The following is a 24,532-nucleotide window of genomic DNA, read 5'->3' as shown; positions in this document are numbered from 1 at the left end:
GAGGTGCATTATGGCCACAGAAGCCGATGCGCCAACAACTACCAAATCAAAAAAAAAAAAAAAAAAACAAAATATATGTCATTTACAATAAATAAAAATTTATATTTTCAGATTTAAGTTATCCTGTGAGAGGATTAATTTATGTTGTCAATGGATGCTTTTGACGCACTCAAGTGCTTAAAGTCCTTCTGTGACTATTATGAGTATTAAATCAAACTGTACATTGAGAACAAAATGTTATTTGTTACTACCTGTGGATATCCAAGGTCTTTCTGAAAGTACCAATTGTTTTGTAAATAACGAGTTTCCAAAACCATTTCGGAGTTTATAACCACGTTGGTTGAGTTTTGATCAGAAGGCATTTCGGCTATTTTAAAGGAATTTTCGCGTGAATCGCTACTGTTGAAATTGAAATATTCTGAGCTAATACACTGGATTGTAAACCTTTGACCTGCTCACGTAGTAATGTTTCTTTAGTACGAAGTACCCAAGTAACCACCTGGTTAAGGTGTTCCTTCGGAGGGAGGTGTTTGTGACGTAGAAAGTCTACGTATGTGTCTGCTAACACACATACACACAAACATTCCCGCTCTTTTCTGGCATATCATTTTTACCGCTTTCTTCTAGTATCAAATGACTGAAAAGTATATGGTAAAAGAGTATCAGCTTTCTGCTGCAGTCCGTTCTCAGAGAAGGCAGCAACAAGAAATGGTGAGTCGATCTTTTATTTAATTCTCGTTTCAACACATGAGATCTTCATTATCATTAGCGTGTTGCCATATATGCAAGGTCATTGTAATTGATATTGGGCTGAAGCGAACATAAAGGAAAAATAAACAAGAGAAGAAATTGTTTATTCTGCTCACATGGTTCAAAATCCGGCATTGCGCAATTTTGTAAAATTTCGATGACAGTGTCAGTCGGGATGTCCCTGGAAATCCCTTGTGTATTTTAACAAACTGTTCAAGTAAATTTATTGATGAATAAAGTTCTTTATGCCAAACACTGTTTCGTAACTCGATTGAGTTCTACGACTTCCTAAACACCATCCCGAAGTATAAAAAGAGAATTTATTAATTTTAAAGTTTCTTTTTGATATAATTAATTTCTGATTAACTTTGTTTTATCACGGGCTATGTCAAGTTCTTTTAAGGTAAGCGCCGAAGGCCATCAACTAATATATTTTGCCTGCCAATTGAATGCCTTTTAGATCGGTTTAAATGTACACTCGAAGAAAAATTTCTAACGAATTAAACTTCACATCTCTAAGATAAAAATCTCTAAAACTATATAAGCACGAACTGAAAATAAATGAATTTAGAAAAAATTTCTTCGGTCTTGGTGAAAATCCATATCATAAACGCACTTTGGCGAAACGGATGGAACATATAATTCCTGGTGTTGGATGGCGAGCATGAGTCCTTCAGTCTCGAGGAAGAGCGTCTCGCTCTTGAGCCATGCATTGAAACCCATTTTGTCTATGTGGTCTTGATAGAGGTCACTGTAGTGTCAACCATGGAGTGACTTCTTTGACCATCTTTCTAGATTCGTTTGTGCAATCTGGCAAGGTGGGGACTCCTCGCTTAGACTGAGTTGGATATGCCGCTTGTCCATCTTCCTTATGGTCTCGTAGAGTGCTGCTGTGTTTTGCTGGAAGTAATTCTTCAGATTAGTTATTGCTGTCTTCTGTTGCTCGATAAAGTTTATCAGGCTCCTTCCTCCCTCTTTCCTAGCTGTTATCAGTTTCTCCACGGCTGACTTCCGGTGGTATTATTCAATTATTATTATTTCATTTTATTATTTCTTTATTTTTTTTTAAATACTGAAGAGTAAGACACGTTTCAATTTTTCTCTGACGCTATAAGTTATTTAGGCTTTTGTAATTCTATTTCCATAAGACAAATGCTAAGATGAGAAGTTTTGCCCTCTTGAGAATTAAAACTTTTAGAAATCTAAAACACGCTTTAAACATTAAGACTTAAAACCATTTTAAAATTCAAGATTTAAAACCAGCTTTCAACTTTAAACTTTAAGACTTTGAAACTTTAAAATCTAAGACTTTAAACCTGTCTTAAAAATTTTGTGCAGTCGGTTTTTAAGTTCGTGTAAAGTAACACAAAACATGGCGATTCCTCGGGATAACGGCTAGCTCGTAGCACTAAACTAAATCTTGTGAAGAGCCTCCAAAACAATAATTAAAGATTTTTAGTATTAGTATTAGTATTACTCTACCATAGCCTACATGGACAACCTCACAATCGTCATCTTTGATGGATCCTCCACTAGAACATCAAGCAGAAAATAGTTCTTAATGATCTGCATTGAGCTTTCTCAATCCATTCAAAGCCTTAAGCACCTCAGTCAGATCTACTCGCAAGTGCCTAGTCTCCAAACGATGCAATTTGCAGAACTGAAGCCGTTCTACGTAAGACCAACCCCTTTGTTCCTCTCACCAATCTCGTTGCCCTTCTCAGCACCCGTTCCAGTAGCATTACATCCTTCCTGAAGAGAGACCTCCAGACGTGTACAAGATGAGATCTCACCATTGCCTTTTACAATGAGATAATCACCCTGCTGGCAGACATTTGTAAATCATTGACAAAACCTCACAAGCTGTCCTGGCAGTTTGTCTGCATTGCTCAGAGAATTTCATATCTGATTGTACAATTATCCCCCTCCCCCAGGTCCTTTTTTATTTTCCACTACCCTGAGCGTGGAACCACACAGGTGGTACGTTAATTTGGGATTACTGTAATCCATAGCAGTACCTTGCATTTGTTATTATTAAACTTCAATCGCCATTTCTCGACCCATCTGTCTAGTTTGTTTAGATCCTGTTACAGCAGCATAGCCTGATTAGTGTGATGAAACACTATGCCAAGCTTTGTACCATCTGCAAATTTAGACATTAAGCATGATATACCTTCATTAATAATTTTTATCCTCACAAAGGAAACTGCAAGACCCTTCCGGATAGCAAGGCCTAATCAGTGGCTTAAAAAACAAACAAACAAAAAAAATATATATTATATTAGACCATCTGAATAGTGAAATTCATCTGCCATGCTGTGTATCTTATGTATGTTAATTGCGTGTATTCTGTGGTCGATTTTCCTGTTTTGCTGGGGAAAAGCCTTGCTATCTACGCTTGAGACCGACTAACTCAGCCACGGAGTGAAACAAGCCCATTAAAGTTCCTCGCATCACTGCAATCAGTGGCTTATTGGTCATACACCCAAATTAAACACACAATTTTTCTTCTTCTTAATGATCTGCTCTTCGCCATGGACTTCTACTTCATGCTCTACATGGGGTATTGATTTCTGTCTTTGTGTCATCTACAATTAAATGATCGACAATATTCAGACCTTGTTCAAGTTAAAAGAAAATTATTGTGAACTGGTACTTTCCTGTGTCGTTTAAATTTTTTGCATTTAAGTGAATGTTATCATGCCAGTACCTTTTTTAGGTTTTTTTCAGGTCTGATATAACCGAAGGTTAAATGCGAAGGCACAGTAATACACTGAGTGGACAGAAATCATGGGATACCTGCCTGGTAACGAGTAGGCCCACCGTTCGCCCGGCTAAGGGCAGTCGCACGGCGAGGCAGTCCACGAGTTCACGAAAGCGTTCCACTGGTATTTTCATTCATGCTTGCTGCACCACTGTTCATAATTCCGTCGCATTCTCCAAAGCTCGAACGGACCTTTCCACAGCATCCCAAAGATGCTCCACAGGGTTCATGTCCAATGAACGGGGACATGAAGTAAATTGTAGTAAAAATTCCATTGTAGTAAAATCGGCGGAATGCTCTTTAAACCATGGTGTAGTCACCACGGCTCTGTGCGGAGGCGCATTATGCTGGAAGAGTCCATTGCCCTGTGGGTGCACGATGACCATGAAGGGATGCAGATGGTCTGCAAGGATGGAGAAGTAGCCTGGACGGTTCAGAGATGCATCTATACATACCAGAGGTCCCAACATGTGCCAGATGAACATGCCCCAGACCATTACCGATCGTCCACCTGCCTGAACAGTTCCTTGTTGACATGACGAGTGCATAGCTTCGTGCGGTTTCGCCAAATACTAACCCTCCCGTCTGCTCGAATTAACTGGATAAGGAACTCATCGGTGCAGGAGATCCGTCTCCAGCCATTCAAGGTCCAGTGCCGATGTTCTTTCACCCAGTTGAGGCGTGCAGTCCTGTGTCGTGGTGTCAACAATGGGAGTCTAGTGGGTCCCATAACTTATTGCGGCTAATGATCGCGTGATGGTCTTGGTGGAGACGTTTCTAGTCGGTCCCTTGTTGAAATCAGCGGTGACTTTGCCACTATCGTTCTCCGGTTGGAGAGCGACAGTGGCAAAATGACAGGTTAATATTTTCAAATTCATTTAAAACGCTCTGAGAGCTCCAAACATGTCAGACATAAGTCAACTTTTCATCAATAAGGTCAACAACTCAAATTTATGAACATTCTATTTCGATGCTGTCCCAACTTAGCTATCGAACTTCTTTATGTTCAGCATAAATTTCGACAAAGGAAGTCGAAATTTATGCTGATCTAATGATGTCCACATTCGACACCTCAACTTTTGCAATATGCTCAAACTGCAGAGGTTTTCCAGAAAGTGACTCTTGGATGATGATTCGCTAAAGTTGCCCACAGAGGTGCCCATTTTTCTTTGTTTGTCGAAATTAGGAACTCCTGTTGTCACCCAGTTCAGTTCCAGAGAAGGACGATTGTATTCCTTCATGGCTCTGTACACACTCAAGAAACATGAAAATTTTAAGACTAGCTGGTTCTTCGATCACTTCAGTTTACTAAAACCAAATTGAAGGCACTTAGCCACCTGTTTTCTCTAACTATTGTTGGCACCGCACTCCTTTTAAATAACGATCACCTGCCTCAGTGTATTGTCCTTCTATAATTAAGTTCGGAGCAAGACGTGCAATGCGACGCCCATGGGCATCCCACACATGTTCAATCGAATGTAAGTCTGTGACCGTGCTGGACATGGCAGTCGTTCGATATCTTCAGTTTCAAGTTATCCCTTCACCACTTGAGCTCTATGTGCAATAACGTTGTCTTCCATGAAAAGAAAATCTGGGCCAACCGCACCTCTAAAAAGTCGCACATAGGGTTCGAAGATCTATTCTCGAACCCCTGTGCAGTTACGGTATTGTATCAAAAAATCGCAGTGGGACGCGGCCGTTGATCATTATTCCACCCAACGCAAGAACACAGCCTCCACCGTAAGTGTCCTTTTCTTTGATGTTGGAGGGACAGTACCGCATTCCTTGTTGTCTCCAGGTGAAATAACTAGTCTAGAATCTGTTTGTAGGCTAAAGATGGGGGCTCATCCGAGAAGGGGACCTGTACCCATTTCTCAGGGCTCCAAGTCACATGTTCATAGCACCAGTTTCGACGAGGTCTCGGTTGTTTGGGGTAGAATCCACAACAGTCCGGTTGGTGTTTTTACCTGTGGCCGCAACAACCTCAAGAGATAATTGGTGACAGGACATCGTAGCGTTCCGTCTTTCTGAAAAGCCAGGTAGCGTTATGTTCTGGTTGAAGTATAGACCTCGAGCGACCTTGGCCACTCTTCTTGTAATGCTTCCTGTTTCCTGAAACTGCTTCCATAAATGTAAAGTGTATTGATATCTAGCAGCACCAGGGAGTTCCCTTATCTCCGCGTTGCTTTCATTGTAGGTGTACAGTTCACTGGGAAGGCCAGAGATTTAAAAGCGTGTGTATATGTGTATCATAGTGCCGAGACGACACTGCGTGACACATTAAGCCAACGTGGCACCTCCGCATGCGACTGCCCACCTTCAAGTCGTCCAACGGCTCGCCACCTCAAAGAATCATCTAAACGACGACTTACCAAAAGTTCAAGTTGAATGTTTGTAAATTGTGAGCTTATCGTATATCACTGACAGAACCCTCTTGAGCAACTCCTCAGCCTGTCTACAATGTTCGGATACCTTATCAGTTTATGAAATTACCCCCAAGTCTTTTCCCTCATCAACTATCTTCAGTTTGGTGAATTGGAAAAAAAAATGGACAAAATAAAATTGGCAAGGAATCAAATACCTAATTCAAGTAATAAACCATCTATTAAACAAATCATCTGTTTGTTCTGCAGCTGATTGATTTGTTTCCCAAGTTCACAGTAAAAGTATATTGCATTTACATTGCGGACCACAGGCGCATAAATCCTTAATACTGATACAGTCCTGGAGATCAAAAATCAAAAAATCAGAAACATTTATTCAATATCTAGTAGGACCGTATTTTGCCTGAATTACAACCCGTGTACGTCGTGGCAGGAATTCCACTGGATGTCCGAGGAAGTCTAGATCCAGATTTGACCATTCTTCCATCAGGGTATTTGTCAAATGCTATATTGTGGTTGGAAGGAATTACGATACAGAACTGCCAAAACTAAGTCCATTACACATCCCCAAAATTACTCGTCTGGTACAATGCATGGATTCTGTCACTCTTTGGAGAAGGCTAGGTTTGACTCTAGTTTACGACTAAAGAAAATGTTAAAGCTTTTTTCAACAGGGACTGCAGTCAGCTGATCTCAGTTTCCCCACGAGTTATTCCTGATTTTTCAGCCCGCACAACTTGCATGCTGCAGGGTAACCAACTCAAATGCCTTGTGAAAAAAAAAGGAGGCCCATTTAAGTTCCTTCCATCTCTTCGGGAATTAATCTCCAGTTTCTATTCCGGTAACTGAAGACGATCTTCTACCTCGATTTTCGTTTTGGAACAGTCTTGTAATATCCACTGACACTCGATATATATCAATAAAAAAGAGTGACTATCGTTAATATTAACTGACCCTCCCCACATATCTGCTAAATGTTCGCTCCTCTTGTAATTCAAAACTTGGCAGTACATCTTTCAGGCACTTTATACATCTTTATGCTAATGATGGTGTCCCTTACAAGCACCGTTTCACACCCTAATGGTTTTATGTTTCACTTCATTTTTGTCAGGCGGTGATTGCGCTGGGATGAGAGTTTTTATATAAATTAAACGAAGATGGCATTATAATTTATTATGAGACTATTCTACACTACACTACACTGAAAAGTATTAGACAACCTTCAGAATACAGTTAATGATCAGTACATATGAATCGTGGTATAGTACTGACAGCGTTCACAGATCTCTCTCTCTCTCTCTCTCTCTCTCTATTGCTACATACTGTCTGAATGTGTTAATATCACTTTTTGTGATGTAACCTAGCCAAAAACTCATTGAATATACACTACCCTGCCATTAATATCCGGATACCTGCTTTTAGACAAAAAAAAGAGCTTTTATTGTGTCATTTAATATTTTGTGCTGAAATCTTTTGCTTTTATGACGGCCTTCAATCTTCCCGGAATATTCTCAACCACCTTTTTATAAATGTCAAGTGATATGTTCCTCCACTTGGCCTTTAACGCAGCCACCAGTTCGGCCTTGTTCTTTGGGCGATCTCGATGTGCACGTACCCGACCTCCAATACATCACAAAGATGCTCAATAGTGTTCAGATCAAATTCTGGGCTGGCTAATCCAACTTTTGCACACCCATGTCCTCAAACCACTCTTTTAAGACCCGAGCAGTATGGCATGGCGCTTTGTCATGCTCATACAGATATGGGCCTTCCCCGAAGTATTGCCATAATGTTAGAAGTGCATAATTGTCCACGTTGTCCTGGTATTGCACATCATTCATGGTTTAGTTGATAACGACTAATTGGCTCAAGCCAAACGTGAAAGGAGCCCATGCCATGACATTGCCTCCACCAAACTTCATTGCTGGGAGGAAACAATCAGGAGGAACTGTTCCTCTGGCATTCACCACAACCAGGAACGGCCATCAGACTGGTAGAATGCGAACCTCGATTCGTCTGTCCATAGGACTGTTTTCCACTGCTCTGCATCCAGGATTCAGCGTCCAGCATTTGTTGAGGTGATCAATTCTGTTGAACTGTTGAGGTAATTCTGTTGAACGTTTCATCTTGCATGCCCACTTTCGCAATTGAGTGTTCGAAGCCCAGTGTGCATATTTATCCCAGATTCTGTGACATGTTGCATGCATATGACCTCTTTCCCCATCCATGGAGGAGTGTTCGGATATTAATGGTATGGCAGGATACCGCGTATGTGACCTGAAGCTCTGCCTTTGGTTTGAATGCATTTAAAATCTCATTGGTATTGGGCAACAGGTTTGTCACTGTGCAGTTTATTTATTAACAAATAATATTAATAGAACTACTAATTAAATTCTTTTATTGCTTTTTACTGTTAAAACACTGCACAGTGTGCAGGAAGATTCTTTTCAGACAAGATGCAACGTAAAGGAGACAACAGAGAACCATACTTCGAAAATTGAGCCTTCTACGTCAACTGGTAATACTGTAAACGCTAGACATATTTTTGCCACCGTGGTTAACGTGGGGTGACGTTTTTCAGACAGAACCAAAAAGTACCTAAATTTTGGTGTATTTCTTCTCGCTCAACAATATCTAAATATAACTTGTCTTTGCCCCACTGGAGAATTACCTGCAGATCAGCATTTAAGGAATTGGTAGTGGATATTTGAAAAGTTTAAGCTGTTTGTGCAGGGCAAGGTTTTTCAGACTGGGAGGTGGAATGCAAAGTGCTATCATCATCAAAACTATGGATAGAATTTCAGGTTAACGGAAGAATGTCATTAATATACAAGAGGAAAGGAGTAGGAGAAAGGACTGAACCTTGGGGAGGAACACCAGCATTAGTGGAGAAGTTAAAATTAGAAGACAGAGAGATACCTGCCATCACCACAGTGAGTGCTGAGAGAGGAAACTGGATGCCCAGTTACAAAAAAACAGTTGGCAAACCATAAGATGGAAGCTTATTTTAGAAGATGTTTATGCCAAACATGACCAAAAGCCTTTGAAATGTCAAGAGCAACTGTTTGAGTTTCGCGAAACCTTTTAGTTGAATTTGTCCGTAAAGGGGTGACATAATCCAGAATATCATCAGTGGATCGACACTGGTGGAATACATATTGGTGGTAGTTGATTACTTGGAAGATTTCTAGATAGTTTAAGAGTTGGCAGTTAATTGATCTCTCCATTAAAGAAGAAAAGATGCAATGGGACGTTAATTGGATGGGAGGGATTTGCCGCTCTGTTTATGAACTCGCTGAAAATGAAACCGTTTTCAAGAACAAAACACCTTTGGAATAATAAAGTGAAAAAAGGCGACACAGAACAGGAGTAAGCTCAACAGAATAGGCTTTAAGGACAAGTGGAGAAATGCCATCAGGACTTGTAGCTTTTTCGCCATCAAGATTGTTCACAATACCTCTGACATCCTTTTTATGGAAGACCACAGGAAGCATTCAATTAAGCGTAATGGGAATGGTAGGAGTTGGTGTACCAATGTCATCAATACAGGAGTTACAAGAAAAGTAGGATCTTAGCAAGTCACTTTTATCTTTGACTCAAGTGACAATAGAACCATATGATTTTGAAAGAGGTGCGAATAGAGATGGACAAAAGTTGAGACCAACAGCTTTGCCAAGAGGTCAGAGTGCTCGATTACCATTTCAACAAGAAGCAAGTTTGCTTCTTGGCCCGTACGCTTAGCCCGTTCGAAATGTAATTTAGATTGAATGATAACTGCTTGTAATTGTTGCGAGCTTTGGTGTAGGGAGAAAATTAACCTCGAGATTTGAATAGAAACCAATTGTGATATGCAACATTCTCATCTTGAACAACCTTAGCACATTTATAGGAAAACCAAGGATTAGATCAAGGACGAGATTTTAAGATGGAGTGTGGAATGAAGGATTTCATTCCTAGAAGAATAAGTTCACTGACACGAACTGAGAAAACTTTGGCATCAGGTTTGAAACAGTAATCCGACCAAGGAAAAGAAGTAAAGAAATCTCGCAAATTATCCCATTTTGCATTCTTGTAATGTCAAACAACACGAGTTTGAGAATGATCACGAGCGAAAGGCTGCATTGGAGAAGGGTTCATTATCAAGTTGTGATCTGAAGTGTCTAAAGGACCTCTCACTTCGAACGTGTACTTAGAAGGGTTGTTTGTGAGAAAAAGATCAAGAGTGTTGGCTGTGTGGGTGGGATCGTCTGTTATTCTGCAGATAAATGAACAGTCTCTGCGAAGTGATTAGTAAAGGCAAAAGCCTCAGCATCTCGACCAGCTGGGTCCTTGTGACTATAGAACGGAAGCTAGCTGTAGTTGTGAACATTAAAATCGCCATGTGAACATAAAAATCGTTTTAAAGAGAGGAAACGAAGAGTTATTATTGTAAGTGTTATTAAAGTCAAAAAATTATTATCAAAGAGCAGTTATGGCCTTTATCTGCGAAATTGTAGCAATGTTAACTTGTTCAAGAAATGTAATACCAACTAAAAGTACTCTGGAATCATTTATACCATACATGTTAAGAGGTTGCGTAAGGATATTGACCCCATATCGACTAACCACAGTGTTTCAACTATTGTAGCAAATTTTATTCTGAAGACTCTACAATATTTGACCGCCGAAGTTCAAACACTTAGGGTACATAACATTCTCTGTGATGCATTTAAGGATGTTACCTCCTCTTCAGATCTTGTTTATCCGGATCCTTTGCTTTTCCATTTGCAGAACGGTCTTGGTGTTTTTTACTGTTCAAGTGGTCTAATATAGCTTGCCCAAATATTTCATCTAATGGCACATTGCAGATTTTGCACCAGAACATTCTGTCATCAACATAAAACTTATCTTCCCAAATTCTGACGCACGTTGAGCTAGACCGATGTTTATAGATGTTGGGTTTGTCTATTTTTTCTTTTAATGAGTGGCTCAGTTGAATGTATTATTTAATTAATTTATAGTTTTCTAAACTTAAATATTTTAAGATTTATACAATCAAATATTCCTTGACCGCAAACTAATACCTTTCCGAGTCATCTCATCAATCAGACTTAAAATGAGGTTAGTCATCACAACAGTGTGAAATAAATTCCGACCCAACATCGATACATATCTAGTAAATATTTTTAATTATTTTAAAATAAATTATAAGAAAAATATTAATATTAAAAACATTATTTTGGACAAAGGTTACTTTCAACAATTGCGAATTTCCTTCTGAAAGTTATAAAACTGGATATTTTCCACAGTGAAATGAAAATTCCGCGTGCCTCGAAAAATCGTGGGTCCCCAGTCATTTGCGAAAAATAGTGAAAGTTTGAGGGACCCTTGCCTGACTAAGGTAGGAAAATACTTTTCATCTATTTAAGGACGACGAAGCTCTAACGATAGATCTGAGTTGGAACATTGAGCTTACTGATTGAACTTTAGGACAAGGATGAAGAATAAGATGGTCCAAGATGGTGGGAAGGCATATGTTTACAGAAAGTCCTTGAATATATGCAAGTGAATGTCAGTGGTGAAGAAAGTGATATCCTGCACAGAAAATTGTTGAACGTTTTGCATGTTGCACGCGGAGGAGTATGACAACAGAAAGAGGTTGAGTTCTGGGAAAAATTTGATTTCTGGATAAAAATTGATTTCGTGATTATTTAGAGTAAATCTTCTTGGTATATTAGCTGTGAAGCTAGTAGAATATGTTTTATTATTAGTTGTGAAAAATTATGCAAGATAACAAGTTTATAAAGAATCCGCCAAAAAAAAGACCCCTTTCTTCATCACTTGTCCATCACATCCAATGATCTGACTTGTTCTTCCTTGAATTTCTTCAAACTACCAACTTAAACAAGAACAACGAACAACAAATTAAGTTTTGTTCCAACGATCAACCGTCCACTGGCTGAAGCAAGCCTCCACACATCTATCCTGAAACCATCCTTCCTCAATTTGAATTTATGCCCGCTCGTCTGCGCAAAGGTCTGAGCAAAGGGAAGAATGCCATCTGCACTGATCTTCCTAAATTTATTCAAAGCCTTAAACACCTCAATCAAATCACCTCGCAGATAATCTGATGGAGATGTTAAGTCTCCAGACGCTGCAATTTGCAGAACTCAAGCCTTTCTTGGTAAGACCACCCTTTTGTTCCTTGACCAATCTTAATGCCCTTCTCCGCACCTATTTCAGCAGATCTACATCCTTCCTAAAATAAAGCCTCCAGTCTTATATGCAGTACTAAAGATTCCGCCTAACCATTCCATTGTATATTGGGATAATCACCCCCTTGTCCCTGCCAGCAAAATTCTTGTATATCATTGACCAAACCGTATGAGCTGTCCTGGCAGCCTGTCTGCATTACTCAGAGAATTTATCAATATGACTGCATAAACACCCCAGTATTTTTCATTTTCCACTACTCTGAGTATCACAGTTTGCACGTTAATTTGGGATTACTGTTACCCATGTGCAGTACCTTCCATTTGCCAATGTTAAACTTTAACTACCATTCCACAGTCCATCAGCCTAACTTTTCTAGATCTTGTTGCAGTAGCTTACTCTGATTTCTCTCATTAACCACTTTGTCTTTTTACCAGCAGAAAGTGGAAATCTGGAGATGTTACTACATCTGACTCAATTTTTTTGAGGATTTTATCCAGTATTTCACAGAATGGAGCCTTCTAGAGACCATGTTGTACAATGTATTCGTTAAGTCTGCGCGGTAGCACAGTGGTATCGTCACCGTCCTCCCCACACCCGGTGGAAAAGACCCCTGTTCGAATCCGATCGATGACGCGAGGAACCTTTATGGGCTTTTTTTCACCCAGTGGCTGGTTTAGTCGTTCTCAGGCGTAGATAGCAAGGTTTTTTCCCCAGAAAGTGGGATTTTTTCGTCCAGCAAAACGGGAAAATCGACCAGAGAACACACTCAATTAACAGACAAAATAAATATATGGGTAGATGTAATCATTTACGAGCGACCCTAATATCATAATTTGGCATACTCTGAACTAGCTTTTTATAAATGTCCGGTAATATGTTCCTCCACTAGGCCTTTAACGCAGCCACCAGTTCGGCCTTGTTCTTTGGGCGATCTCAACGTGCACGTAACCGATGATGTAATATATTCCAAATATGCTCGATAGGGTTCAGATCAAATTCTGGGCTGACCAATCCAACTTTTCCACACCCATGTCCTCAAACTACTCTGTTACAACCCGAAGAGTATGTCATGGAGCAGTATGTCTTGCTGATAAAGGTGTGAGCCTTCCCTGAAATATTACCGTAATGTTGGAAGTGCATAATTATCCAGGTGGTCCTGGTATTGCACAGAATTCATGGTTTTGTCGATAACGACTAATGGGCCCAAATCAAATCATGAAAGGAGCCCCATACCATGACACTGCCTCCACCAAGCTTCATTGTTGAGAGGATACAAGCAGGAAGAAACTATTCCCCTGGCATTCGCCACACCCAGGAATGGCCATCAGATTGGTATAGTGGGAACCTCGACTTGCCTGTCAAGAGGACTGTTTTTCACTGCTCTACAGTCCAGGATTCACGCTCCTTACACCATGTTCTTGATAGGTTGAAGAGGGGTAAAAGGATTCTATCACACCAGACAAACCAACATATCATTGATCAAAAGCTTGTCCAGAAATGGGTACAGTGCAACCTCCTGCCGGCAGATTTTCCAGATCCAGATTCCTTTTCCTCACAGGAGGACTGGTTACCTAGGGCACAGATAAACGATATAGAAATATCTAGGGAGACCCTGATTGATGTCATCAACAAACTACCCAACAAAGCTACTGTAGGACCAGACGGTTTTCCACATTCATAGTAAAAATATGCAGCACGTACATTGTTGACCTTTTACTCCACATTTTCAGACGAATCTTGCAATCTGGAAGAGTTCCATCAATTTGGTGATCTTACCATGTCAAGTCTATTCCAAAGATTATAAACCTAAATCTCCGAAAGATCTGCGACCAATTTCCATCAGTTGCTCTTCACTTAAAATCTTTAAAAAAGCGATCCAGCTAGCAATTGCTTTGGTCACAGGCCCGAGTACCTTCATACCGTTCTGCACAAGAGATCAACAACTACCAACCTTCCAGATACACTCTTCAGAATCCAACAGGCCATCAACAACAAATTCCAGATTGACATCATCTTCCTGGACATTAAATCGGCATACCATAGAATATACCTAGCAGCTCTCTTTACTATTCTGAAGCACTATTTCGGTCTAGCAGATACCTTGCTACAAATCTTGAAGTCTATCCTACTTCTCAGACATCTGTTTGTTACTGTCAACGACTTCCAGGTAACTTTCGACGTCACAAGACGCATCCCGCAAGGGAGAGTTGATTTGGTGTCTGATTTTCTGTTAATTTAGAAAGATAATCACTAACGTCAGCACTGAAGTCAGTGCTGCTGAAAAAAGAAGGAAGTCTGCAAGTGCACAACCAACGAATTGAAAATTCTCAACATATATATCATATTATTTATTTTTATTTCTTCCAGGATACTATAAGTTCGATTGTGGTTATGACCATTTGGGTTCTGTTCTTCTTCCCGACCTGTGTCCTGTCCCAATTTATTGAAAATCAGCGCGCGCGGCATGTTGACCACACTCATGTGCAGGTAGGGAAATGAAGTAGTTCAATTAATTCTTATTTATTAATTTGAAACTATTAAATAGTTAATTTTTAATATTTAAAAATAATTTATAAAAACAATGGTCTTAATTAATATACTCATACGTTTATAATACTGAATTCGCAATAATATTCCAAATTTTTAGATTTTTCCTACGATAATTCGATAAATAACATCTGGTTGTTTGGTTGATCAAGCAACTATAGTCAATCTATGCCTGAATTGTAATTAAGTTTACTAAACAGAACCAATGTCGTTTTTGACCTTACCAACAAAGACGACATTGGTTCTGTCTGGCAAACGAAAGAAGCTGCAAAAAAAGATAAAAATATTGTACCTATTTCAGATATCGAGCGATGTCTTCACAGAGCAATTAAGAGAGATGGAAGAAACTCAGCATCTAGGTCCCCAGCACCTTGGAGTCATCAACCAACCGCCACCGGCAATTGAACACCAGCTATTTCCACAACCAGTCCCTCAGATTTTTGATGCTCAGCCCCCACAGGTTTATCATATAGAAAAGCCACAGATTAATGCGTAAGTTAATCCATATTATAACTGGTGTTATTCTAGATACATTAAAAATCCATCTCACTTAAGCAAAATAACTTAGACTCCAATAAATCAGTTTTCCAAATATTTAAATGAATTTAAAATGAGGATATAATTTTAAAATAAAATAACAATAATAAATAAATATAAATGCATACAGGTCTGGAGGTCCAGATGAAAGTCGTGGTTTTTGCAGATGACCTCTGCATATGGGGAGAGAGCAGGGAATAAATGCACCGGCAAGTTTACATATGGACTAGTATGGCCACTGAAATTGGACCGGTTTTCAGTCAGGAGAAGAGTGAAAAAATGATGCTAAAGAGGAGTGGCGAGCCTGACGGATACATTACAATGGCAGGGAAAGAGCTAAAAATGGTTAACAACTTCAAGTATCTAGGAAGCACCATTACAAAAATTGGAGTGATAGACGAAGAAATAAGCAGAAGGATACAAGCGAGCGGGAATTTCTATAGGAAGACACGAGATATGACCTGGAACAGGAACATACCACTGAAGTGTAAGAAGGCTATATATCAGACCTATTACGTACCAATTCTGACGTATTCATCTGAAAATTGGGCTATGAGGAAAAAGGATGAAAGCAGAATTCAGGGGACAGAAATGAGATTTGTGAGGAGCATAGTCGGAAATACAAGATACGATAAAATCAGGAATGATGTGATTAGAGAGAGGATTCAGGTTGAAAAACTCCAGAATAGGATTGAAAGATCCTGCTTGAAATGGTTTGGACATGTCAAAAGGATAAACGAGAAGCGTTTGCCAAAGAAGAATGTTTGATTTACAGTTAAGGGACAAAAGACCAAAGGGGAGACCATGAATGAGGTTGCAGGACATGATAAAGACCAATGTCATTAAGAGAGGAAGAAACTGGAGTGAAATCAACGACGGAGAGAAGTACACGGGCAGGACATGGTGGCGAGGCTTCATGTGTCGACCGAGGAACAGCGGAACGATGACAGATAATGATGATGACAAGTCTGGAGGCCATATTTTAGAAAGGATGTAGAGCTGTTGGAACGAGTACAGAGAAGGGCAACAAGATTGGTGAGGGGAACAAAGGGTTGCTCTTACCAAGAAAGGCTTAAACCCTGCAAATTGCAACGTCTGGAGACTGCAATTTGCAGGGTTTAAGCAAATCTGATTGTGCTGAATATGGCTTTGAATGGCCTGAGCAAGCTCAATGCTGATGAGATTCTTCCTCTTGCTCAGATTACGTACTTGAGGGGGCATAAACTCAAATTGAAGAGAGACATTTGCAGAATAGATGTGCAGAAATTTGGCTTTAGGCAGCGAGTGGTTGATTGCTGGAACAAACTTCCATCTGTCATTGTAAAAGTTGATAGCTTAAATATATTGAAGGGAGACCTGTACAGATTTCTGGCGCGAATGGTTAGGTGAAATGGGAAGTTTTCTTTTTGGCTGATGCTGCATAAGCTTGCTTTTTTTGCATCATGTACCACTACTAGACTAAATCAAAACAACAAAAATAGCATGATTATTAGGACAATTTCGCTGAATAAAAAACTGGATCTTCTGCAATAAAAAAATAAAGATTACGCCTATATAGACGTATTCGAACCCGTACCTTTTTCCCATGACGCTGTTTATAACCACTGTGTGGGTTTTTTTAACAAAAAAACAAACAAACTTAGATTATAAAAGAAATAGAACGCAGGAATCATTTTAAATTCATTGAAGACTTGATAGAAGCAGGAAAATCTAACAAAGCCTCAATTCTTGTAATAAAAAATTCTTGTATTAAAGAATTTTCCAGCTACTATGAAACACTATACAAATACAATATTAGGGCTATTAGCACGAAGAAACATCCTGAAAAACGATCAACTTCAGAGGTTTGAAATTACAAGGGATATTTTGAGAGAACTCTGTAATAACATTGCCACTGATTGGTCCTGACAGTTCCTTTACTCTTTTGGAAGAGTTAACTCCCTGTTTTCAGAACAATTCTGCATATTTTAAAACATTCCCTTAAGAGAGAAAAAGCACTGATATAAAATGAAAGATTCAAGATTGATATAATATAAAAGATTCATTAAAATCATATAAATATTTTATACGGTTACAAAGTTGTTAGGTTAACTCCCATTTATCTTAATTTAAGCAAAAGTATTCACCGTGCACCCTTTTTAATTAAAAGTTAAATATCAATAAGAAATTTTGTTTTAATGTGTTAATTTATTTAATCTTGCTTCCCAAGATTACATCCACAAAAGCAAAAATTAACAAATGGGTTGATTACACATTACAACGGATAAAAACAATATTATTCATTACAATTTGTTTTAAATTTTTTATTAATATGTGAACTGCAATTCAACATAAATCTTCTTTCAATATAACCAATCGAAATAAGCCTATTCAAATTGCAAACGTACTTGCTATAAATGGGTGGGATTTATTATTTGAAAGGCTGCCATCATGTTTCCAAATGATTGATTAAAATATCCTCCTCTTTGTCCTATCAGGTTATGTTATGTTGTGTGTGTTATTCATAATTGCGTGTTCTTCTTCATTTGGCTTGCCAGACGAAGAACCTGAATTCCTAGTGGGGGGAACCTCACCTGAGACAGACTAACTCAGCCAAATTGTGCAAAAAGCGGATAAAAGTTTCTCGCGTTTTTGAGGGGATTCAAACTCAGGCCTCTCTGGACGAAAAACTATGCAACCCTCGTCTGAGACCGACTAACTCAACACTTAGGCCTCTTCCGCCTACTGCACATACACGTCCGTCCTCTTACGGACGAAGATTATAACAACTGTGCTACCTGTGAGAGTCTATAACCTAATTGCAGTATTGCTGTATTCAAGGTGATTATTGAAGTTAGCAAAGCAGGGCTCCAAATAGTCCATACTTTTGGCCCAAGTCTCCCAGTCTATGTGTCGTGAAAATTAATATTATGCCAGTTAAATTCAATGCTACATAAAGATCAAAGATCATTTTCTGCCCTGTTGGCAAATCATGACTAGAAAAATAAAATTTCGAAGCATGGCGAGTTATCTTTCTGAATTCATCATATCTTGTAAAACACAATGGGATGAAAATTCTTTCGTACATTATGAAAATACGTGTGCTTTAAGAAGTCTTGTCAGTCATCCAAACAAACTCCATCCTTCATCATCAAGCAAACTCCATCCTTCATCATCAAGAAAACTCCGTCCTTCATCATCAAGCAAACTCCGTCCTTCATCATCAAGCTTCATCCTTCTTCATCCGTCACCATCAAGCAAACTTCATCCTTCGATCATAGTCCTCTGGATAAAGTACGTAATGTAATTTCTGTGGCTCCATCTTAGTTCTGTTTTCAAAACTCCACGAGCCCTAATCGCTAAGTAACAGCATAAGCCAGTATATTAATAAACAAGAATTTTAGAATAACTGCACTGTAGTTACTGATGAACTCAAAATTCTCTCTGATTTTATCACTGTTTCTAGAACATTCGTCTATGAGGAGCCACACTTTATCAAACAGGAATCGTCAAAGACCAGCAACCTTCTTTCCATCGAAGACTTCCGCATATTCAGCGAAACAAACATGATAGAGCCATATCGAAGTTACGTTAACGACGGCGCTGATCTTCAGCAAACTGTACTCGACAATAGGGAAGCCTTCAAAAGGTAAGCATCCCAATTATTAAGCGAATTCAATGAATTCAACAAGAATCTCTGGCAATAAGAATCTTTCTGTATTTTTATCATTAATGGTATAACTATTACAGTATACGTTTTAATAAGATGTGCAAATGAATCAACTTTCTCCTGTGTCCTCCGTGGTAGCCTAGTCGGTGTTTCCGTCCCTGAGTTCGATTTCCATCGACAATTAGAAGAATTTATAAAGTGCTCTTCATTCGACACTGTAAATATTTGAAGTTTGGATACAATGCTTATGCAGATAACAACAGGATTGGCTTAATTAGAATTACGTGAGGCTATTAGAGTGAGTGATTTAAGATGACCATGATTTCAATTTTGTAGGTATCGAATTAGACCACGCGTACTGAGAGGACTTCCTGATGTAGAATTAATTTCTCATACAATGGGCCTGAAAATTTCTTTTCCTGTGGGTATCGCTCCCTTCGGTTTCCATCAACTGTACCATCCAGCGGGAGAAATAGCAACTGCACGAGGTAAGTGAACTGTTTTTCTTTAGGTATTGAGCAGGTACTGAAAGCAGGGTCTTGTTTTTGGTTCTATTTAATTTATAAAACTTAATTTAATTTTCTTTCAAATAACTGTAGACACCACACAGTTATTGCACAACTCATTGTCCAACACTTTGTCTAACACAGTTGGTAGGATCGACGTCTTTCCCACACCAGGTGGAAAAAACCTGAGTTCAAGTCCTGTTGATGACGGGAGGAATTTTTATGGAAATTTTTCACAACGTGACTGTTAGTCGGTCTCAGGCGAGTCTACCATGGTTTTTTTTCTCCTGAAAACTCGGGTTTTTCGGCCAACAAACAAAAAATTGACCTCAGAACACATGCAATTTACAGCATGGAACAATGGGGACTTACTCGCTGATGCCAATAAAACCTACAACAACAAAAGCATTGTCCAACAGAGAATAAAATGTCATCAGATATGAAGTGAGATATTATTAAACAGGTGATAAAAGACAAAACCATTTTGATAACAGATATTTGAAGAACGGCACATTATTTATTAGTGCGGTAAGTAAAATGGGTTTTATTGGAGATGATCATTTGTTTATTTTGGAACATCGCCTTGTATTCAATCATTTTTGCAATGCCAAAAAGTGATGTCGTTGTAGCAGAGTTTTAAGAGAACCAGCGACTAAGGCCATATTGCTCCATATACACTGTCTGTAAATTGCATGTATTCTGAAGTAGATTTTCTGTTTGCTCATAAACGATGACGTATGGAATTTTTATGGGCCTTTTTCACATGCTACCCTCGCCTGAGACCGGCTAACTCAGCCAAGTTGTGAAAAAGGCCCATGAAAATTCCATACGCCATCGACAGGACTCGAACTCAAGTGTTCTTCCAACTGTGCTACTCATGAGGGCTTACTACCAAAAGACCTTCGCTAATAAATATTCACCCAAGCTCATACCAATTAAACAATCATTCATCAAATGATTCTCCTTCTTTAGAAGAATCATTTCGACAAGGCAGCAGCATATGCCCTGATATCCAAATTCTAATAAGTCAGCTAAGTCACTTTACTCTGCAAGTGGAGTTGTCATAAGTTCCTGATCCATCCTCTAACGAAAATAACAATTGTGAGGTTTTGTGTTTCTTTTATGTGGATATAATTTTCTTCCGAGATCCCTTATGTTAAAAGTTTTCCATTTCTCAGGTTACTTCAAGGATATGTGGCAGTAATGATGATATTTCTAATTTCTGATCTGTAACAGGATAATCCACATAATCTTTATAATCTAATACCTCTAACCTCAAGTCCAGTCACTGTAACCATTTTTATCTAATACTCCTAATCACAAGTTTAATCTTTGTAATCTCTGGTCTGATCTTTTTAAGAAGATTTATTCCTAGTTCCTTGCAGCTGCAGCAGCATCGGGAATCGTGATGATCGTAAGCAGCTACTCCACAACTTCTCTTGCAGACGTAGCCAAAGCGTCACCATTTGGAATACGCTGGATCCAGCTCTATCCATTAAGGGACTTTAATGCCACTTGGCACATTGTGAAGGAAGCTGAGAGGCAGAATTTCAAGGCTATCGTGGTCACTGTGGATGCTGTAGTTCCGGGTAACAAAATTCGAGACACTCGACATAAGTTCACTCTACCCAACGATATGAGGTAGGCGTGTTTTTGTTTTTAAGTAAATTGGTCAAATTAGTGATGTGTGCGAGTGCGTGTGTGAATTGGAAATTACATCACTCCACTGTACTAAGTTCATAAAATCTATTTAAATTACTTCATTAGACTCGCAGTGTACACCAACAGCATCCCGAATACAGAAAAGATGACACCACAGCAGGTGAAAATGATGGCTGAAGGGCTCATAGACATGGCAGCCACTTGGAAGTTCATCGAATGGCTGCACACCATCAGTTATCTGCCCGTGGTAATCAAAGGAATACTCACAGGTGAGAATCCTCTACAATTAGTTTTCATACACATCAACACAACATGATTCAATGCTCCAAAGAGCTGACAATTTGGATCGCACAGATATATCATAGAATTGATAAAAATTTGTTATGGAACTAGTATGAACAACTGGTGTTACACTGACCATCTCTGTTAAATATAACCGAATAATTCAAGTATTAGCAAAAATTTCAAATTCTTGTGTTTCTCTATGAGAAAAACTTATTCGCTATATGACCGATATTGAAACCTTCGATCATTGAGGGAGTTTCAAATGAGAAACTAGTGTCCCAATTTTTCGTCCATCTAAAGAGTCTCAAACCTGTCCAATGGCTTACAGATCTCAAAAAATTTAAGTGCTATTCAATCCGAAGAATATTGCAGTCTAGTTCTCTGAACTTCTCCAATATGTCACATGATGGTCCTCATAACCTGGATGTTTATTTTTCCAGTCCAAGCTACTTTTACAGTTTTCATTCATGGATTCTTCAAATACGGAGTCTAGCAGCAGCTTGTCGATTTGAGGTTTCGAAAAAAAATTCCTGCTTTTAATTTTTTCGTGTAAGCGAAGCAAAGATATTCGAAACAATTTGCTTCTTTAGGGCTTGTACGAAACTGTTTCATAAATCTTAACTTTATATGCAAGTGATAACAGTGCTTTGTTTCGATCAATTATAAACTTGTCTTTCATGTTCTTATCACTTGGTGTCAGAGCTTGCCTTCGTAGCCACAATTTCCTTTCGCAATGCTCCACTAACTTCTTGCTCCACTAACCTACTCACATAGAAAGTAAGACATCTTTGAGTAGCCAACTTGTTGGGCGAATAGCAGATTCGGCCAATAATTTGGCTTATGAACTTCTGTTGAATTTATCTGAATTAATGAGAATTTCTAGTGGAGATTTTATCACGGACCAGCTAAATAGCGGTATAAAGTGGGCATTCATTTTTAGTGGGTGCTTATTATGCAAACTAACGTCGATTTATTCTTGTACAGGAAGTGATGCTGCAGTTGCTGTTCGGCTTAGAGTTTCTGGCATCATCGTTTCAAACAGTGGAGGACAGCAATTGGATGGTGTTCCCGCCACGGTAAGTAATCTAACACCAAGTTACAACTGATGAATCATACATCATACTCATTTAAACCTTCTGAATGAGCGCCCAGCTTGATTTTAATTCTTTCTCCCAACGATTGTTTACTAGGTGTTTGTAATCCAAATTCCTATTGTTCATCTACCTTCGAATGAATTAAAGAATAGTTTTAAATTAAATACATTTTAAAATATACAAAAGCGGCTGAACCAGATAATCTCTTTCGTTCAAACATCTTCACACGCCTTCAGCTGAACTCATGCCATTGTAGGCATTTGTTTTTTTTTTTATTTGCCATTCTATGGCAAAGATTTCCAAACACTGATTTTTAATCTTTCCAGTGGCTCTAATATGATACAGATCTAGTGAGTATGGTGGGTAAGGCAACAATTCATAGCCTGTCTGATGAACTGTTGCATGGTAACAGTCCATGTGTGGACTGTGCAGAGTATTACCCGCTTATAATTTGTCTCTTTGGAAGATGCCAAAATACATGCTATGATCTTACTTTGCCGATGGGACTGATCTGGCCTTCTTTGGAGGTGAAGAATCTGCACGCTTCCATTATTCAACTGAAGTTTTGGCTTGTTTTTTTCTGGTTGGTAGCGATAAAGCCATGTTTCATCATCCATAGTTACATATCTGGCCAGAAAGATTTCAAGATCTGCTTGACAACCAACAAAAAATTGCTTTGAATTTTTGAATCGAAGAATTTTCTGATCGGATGTCAAAAGGCAGGATGGTACCCACTTGTTTGTCACACCTTATTCATTTGGCAGAATGTTTTGCAGCCGTCAGTTGAGATGCTTTCTACTATCTCTCTAAAAGACTACAGAAACGGGTATGTATGAGACATTCATTTATTATGGCTATCTCAGATCCCCTGAGGAAGTTGCAGAGGGATGGCCATGTGAATGAATGTAATTTTCCATAATTTTATTCCTAATACCCCCTTTTCCCTCCTCCTTCTGATTTTATTCTTTAATAATTTTCCTATTTCCTCTAACATTTATATTCGTTTTAAAAATTACTTTGTATATTCGTTTACTTTATTTCATTTTAATTTTTCAACATAGATCAATAGGAGAACCGGCAACTGCTAGCACACCAATTGCTAGACTGTGTTAGGCCGTAATGCCTGTAATGCCTCCCATCCAAAATAAAAAATTACACCAAAAACGCAAACACAAAAATTGAAAAGATTCATGCCCTAATATATAAACATATCTATACACCATATCACTTCCTATGAAAGGTTAGAAACCAAAACAGCTCTAGTATCTGCACTCTCTTACAGATAGACAGCTTGTCAGAAGTGGTGAAGGCAGTTAGAGGGAAGATAGACGTGTACTTGGATGGAGGTGTGCGAACAGGCATGGATATCTTTAAAGCGTTATGTCTGGGAGCCAAGGCTGTGTTCATTGGCCGGCCAGTTATTTGGGGATTGGTTGCTGAGGTACGTTTGAACTTCTCAACCTCATTAATTTTATTTATTAATTAAACTACCAAGTTCGCACCAGTTGCAATAATCAAATTTCAGCAATAGAAAAGTTATGAAGACAAAGTTACCATTTAATCTTTAAGTTCAAAAAATGGCTTCGAATTTTTGTGTTTAAAATATCATTATTTCATACTTTCCTGCTCACCCCGTAGGGGCCATATTTAGAGATATATTTTGTAGGACCGGCAATTTATAAATCTTTCCCTGACAGATTCTATCAAGATTTTAAACAATGTAAATAATCAGCCATTAACTAAAGTGAAAATTTGATTTGCAGGGAGAAGTTGGTGTCTCCAGAGTACTTGAATTATTGAAGAGTGAACTAAAGAGGACCATGACATTAGCAGGTACAGTCTCTCTCTCTCTCTCTCTCTCTCTCTCTCTCTCTCTCTCTCTCTCTCTCTCTCTCTCTCTCTCTCAGTCGCGCGCACTTGTATTTGTGTGTCAAACTGAAAAAGCGTGCACTCTCTTTTCAGGGTCCATCAAGATTAAAGACATCTCGTCTTCCCAACTGATTAAGGGTTCCCACTAAACGTTCATCCCAGGATGTCTAAACCATGATTATCTCAGATGAGCAAATTGAATCATTTTTTTTCCCCTTCCAGTGTAAACTCGAAGTATTTCATTCTGCGTCTGCCAACATTTTTAAGTTTAACTCCGCGATTCAGTTGCG

The 24,532-nt window shown here is 38.8% G+C and overlaps 1 protein-coding gene across 1 annotated transcript; it reads left to right on the top strand.

Annotated features, from left to right (window-relative positions):
• Positions 1–633: 633 nt before the first annotated feature.
• LOC150076695 (uncharacterized) lies at positions 634–24,391 on the top strand. Its single transcript, XM_090386612.1, has 11 exons — positions 634–711; positions 14,461–14,580; positions 14,942–15,132; positions 18,623–18,805; positions 19,163–19,314; positions 20,718–20,973; positions 21,100–21,263; positions 22,264–22,355; positions 23,656–23,814; positions 24,137–24,206; positions 24,336–24,391. The coding sequence occupies exons 1-11, from the start codon at positions 634–636 to the stop codon at positions 24,389–24,391; spliced, it is 1,521 nt and encodes a 506-aa protein (XP_090242738.1).
• Positions 24,392–24,532: the final 141 nt, after the last annotated feature.

The sequence above is a fragment of the Mastigoproctus giganteus genome, chromosome 12, assembly GCF_048544385.1.
Source record: "Mastigoproctus giganteus isolate SK-2022 chromosome 12, ASM4854438v1, whole genome shotgun sequence".
In the NCBI taxonomy this organism is placed as follows: Eukaryota; Metazoa; Arthropoda; class Arachnida; order Uropygi; family Thelyphonidae; genus Mastigoproctus; species Mastigoproctus giganteus.
Note: the sequence above shows the minus strand (reverse complement) of the source record. Positions and strands in the feature narration are given on the sequence as shown.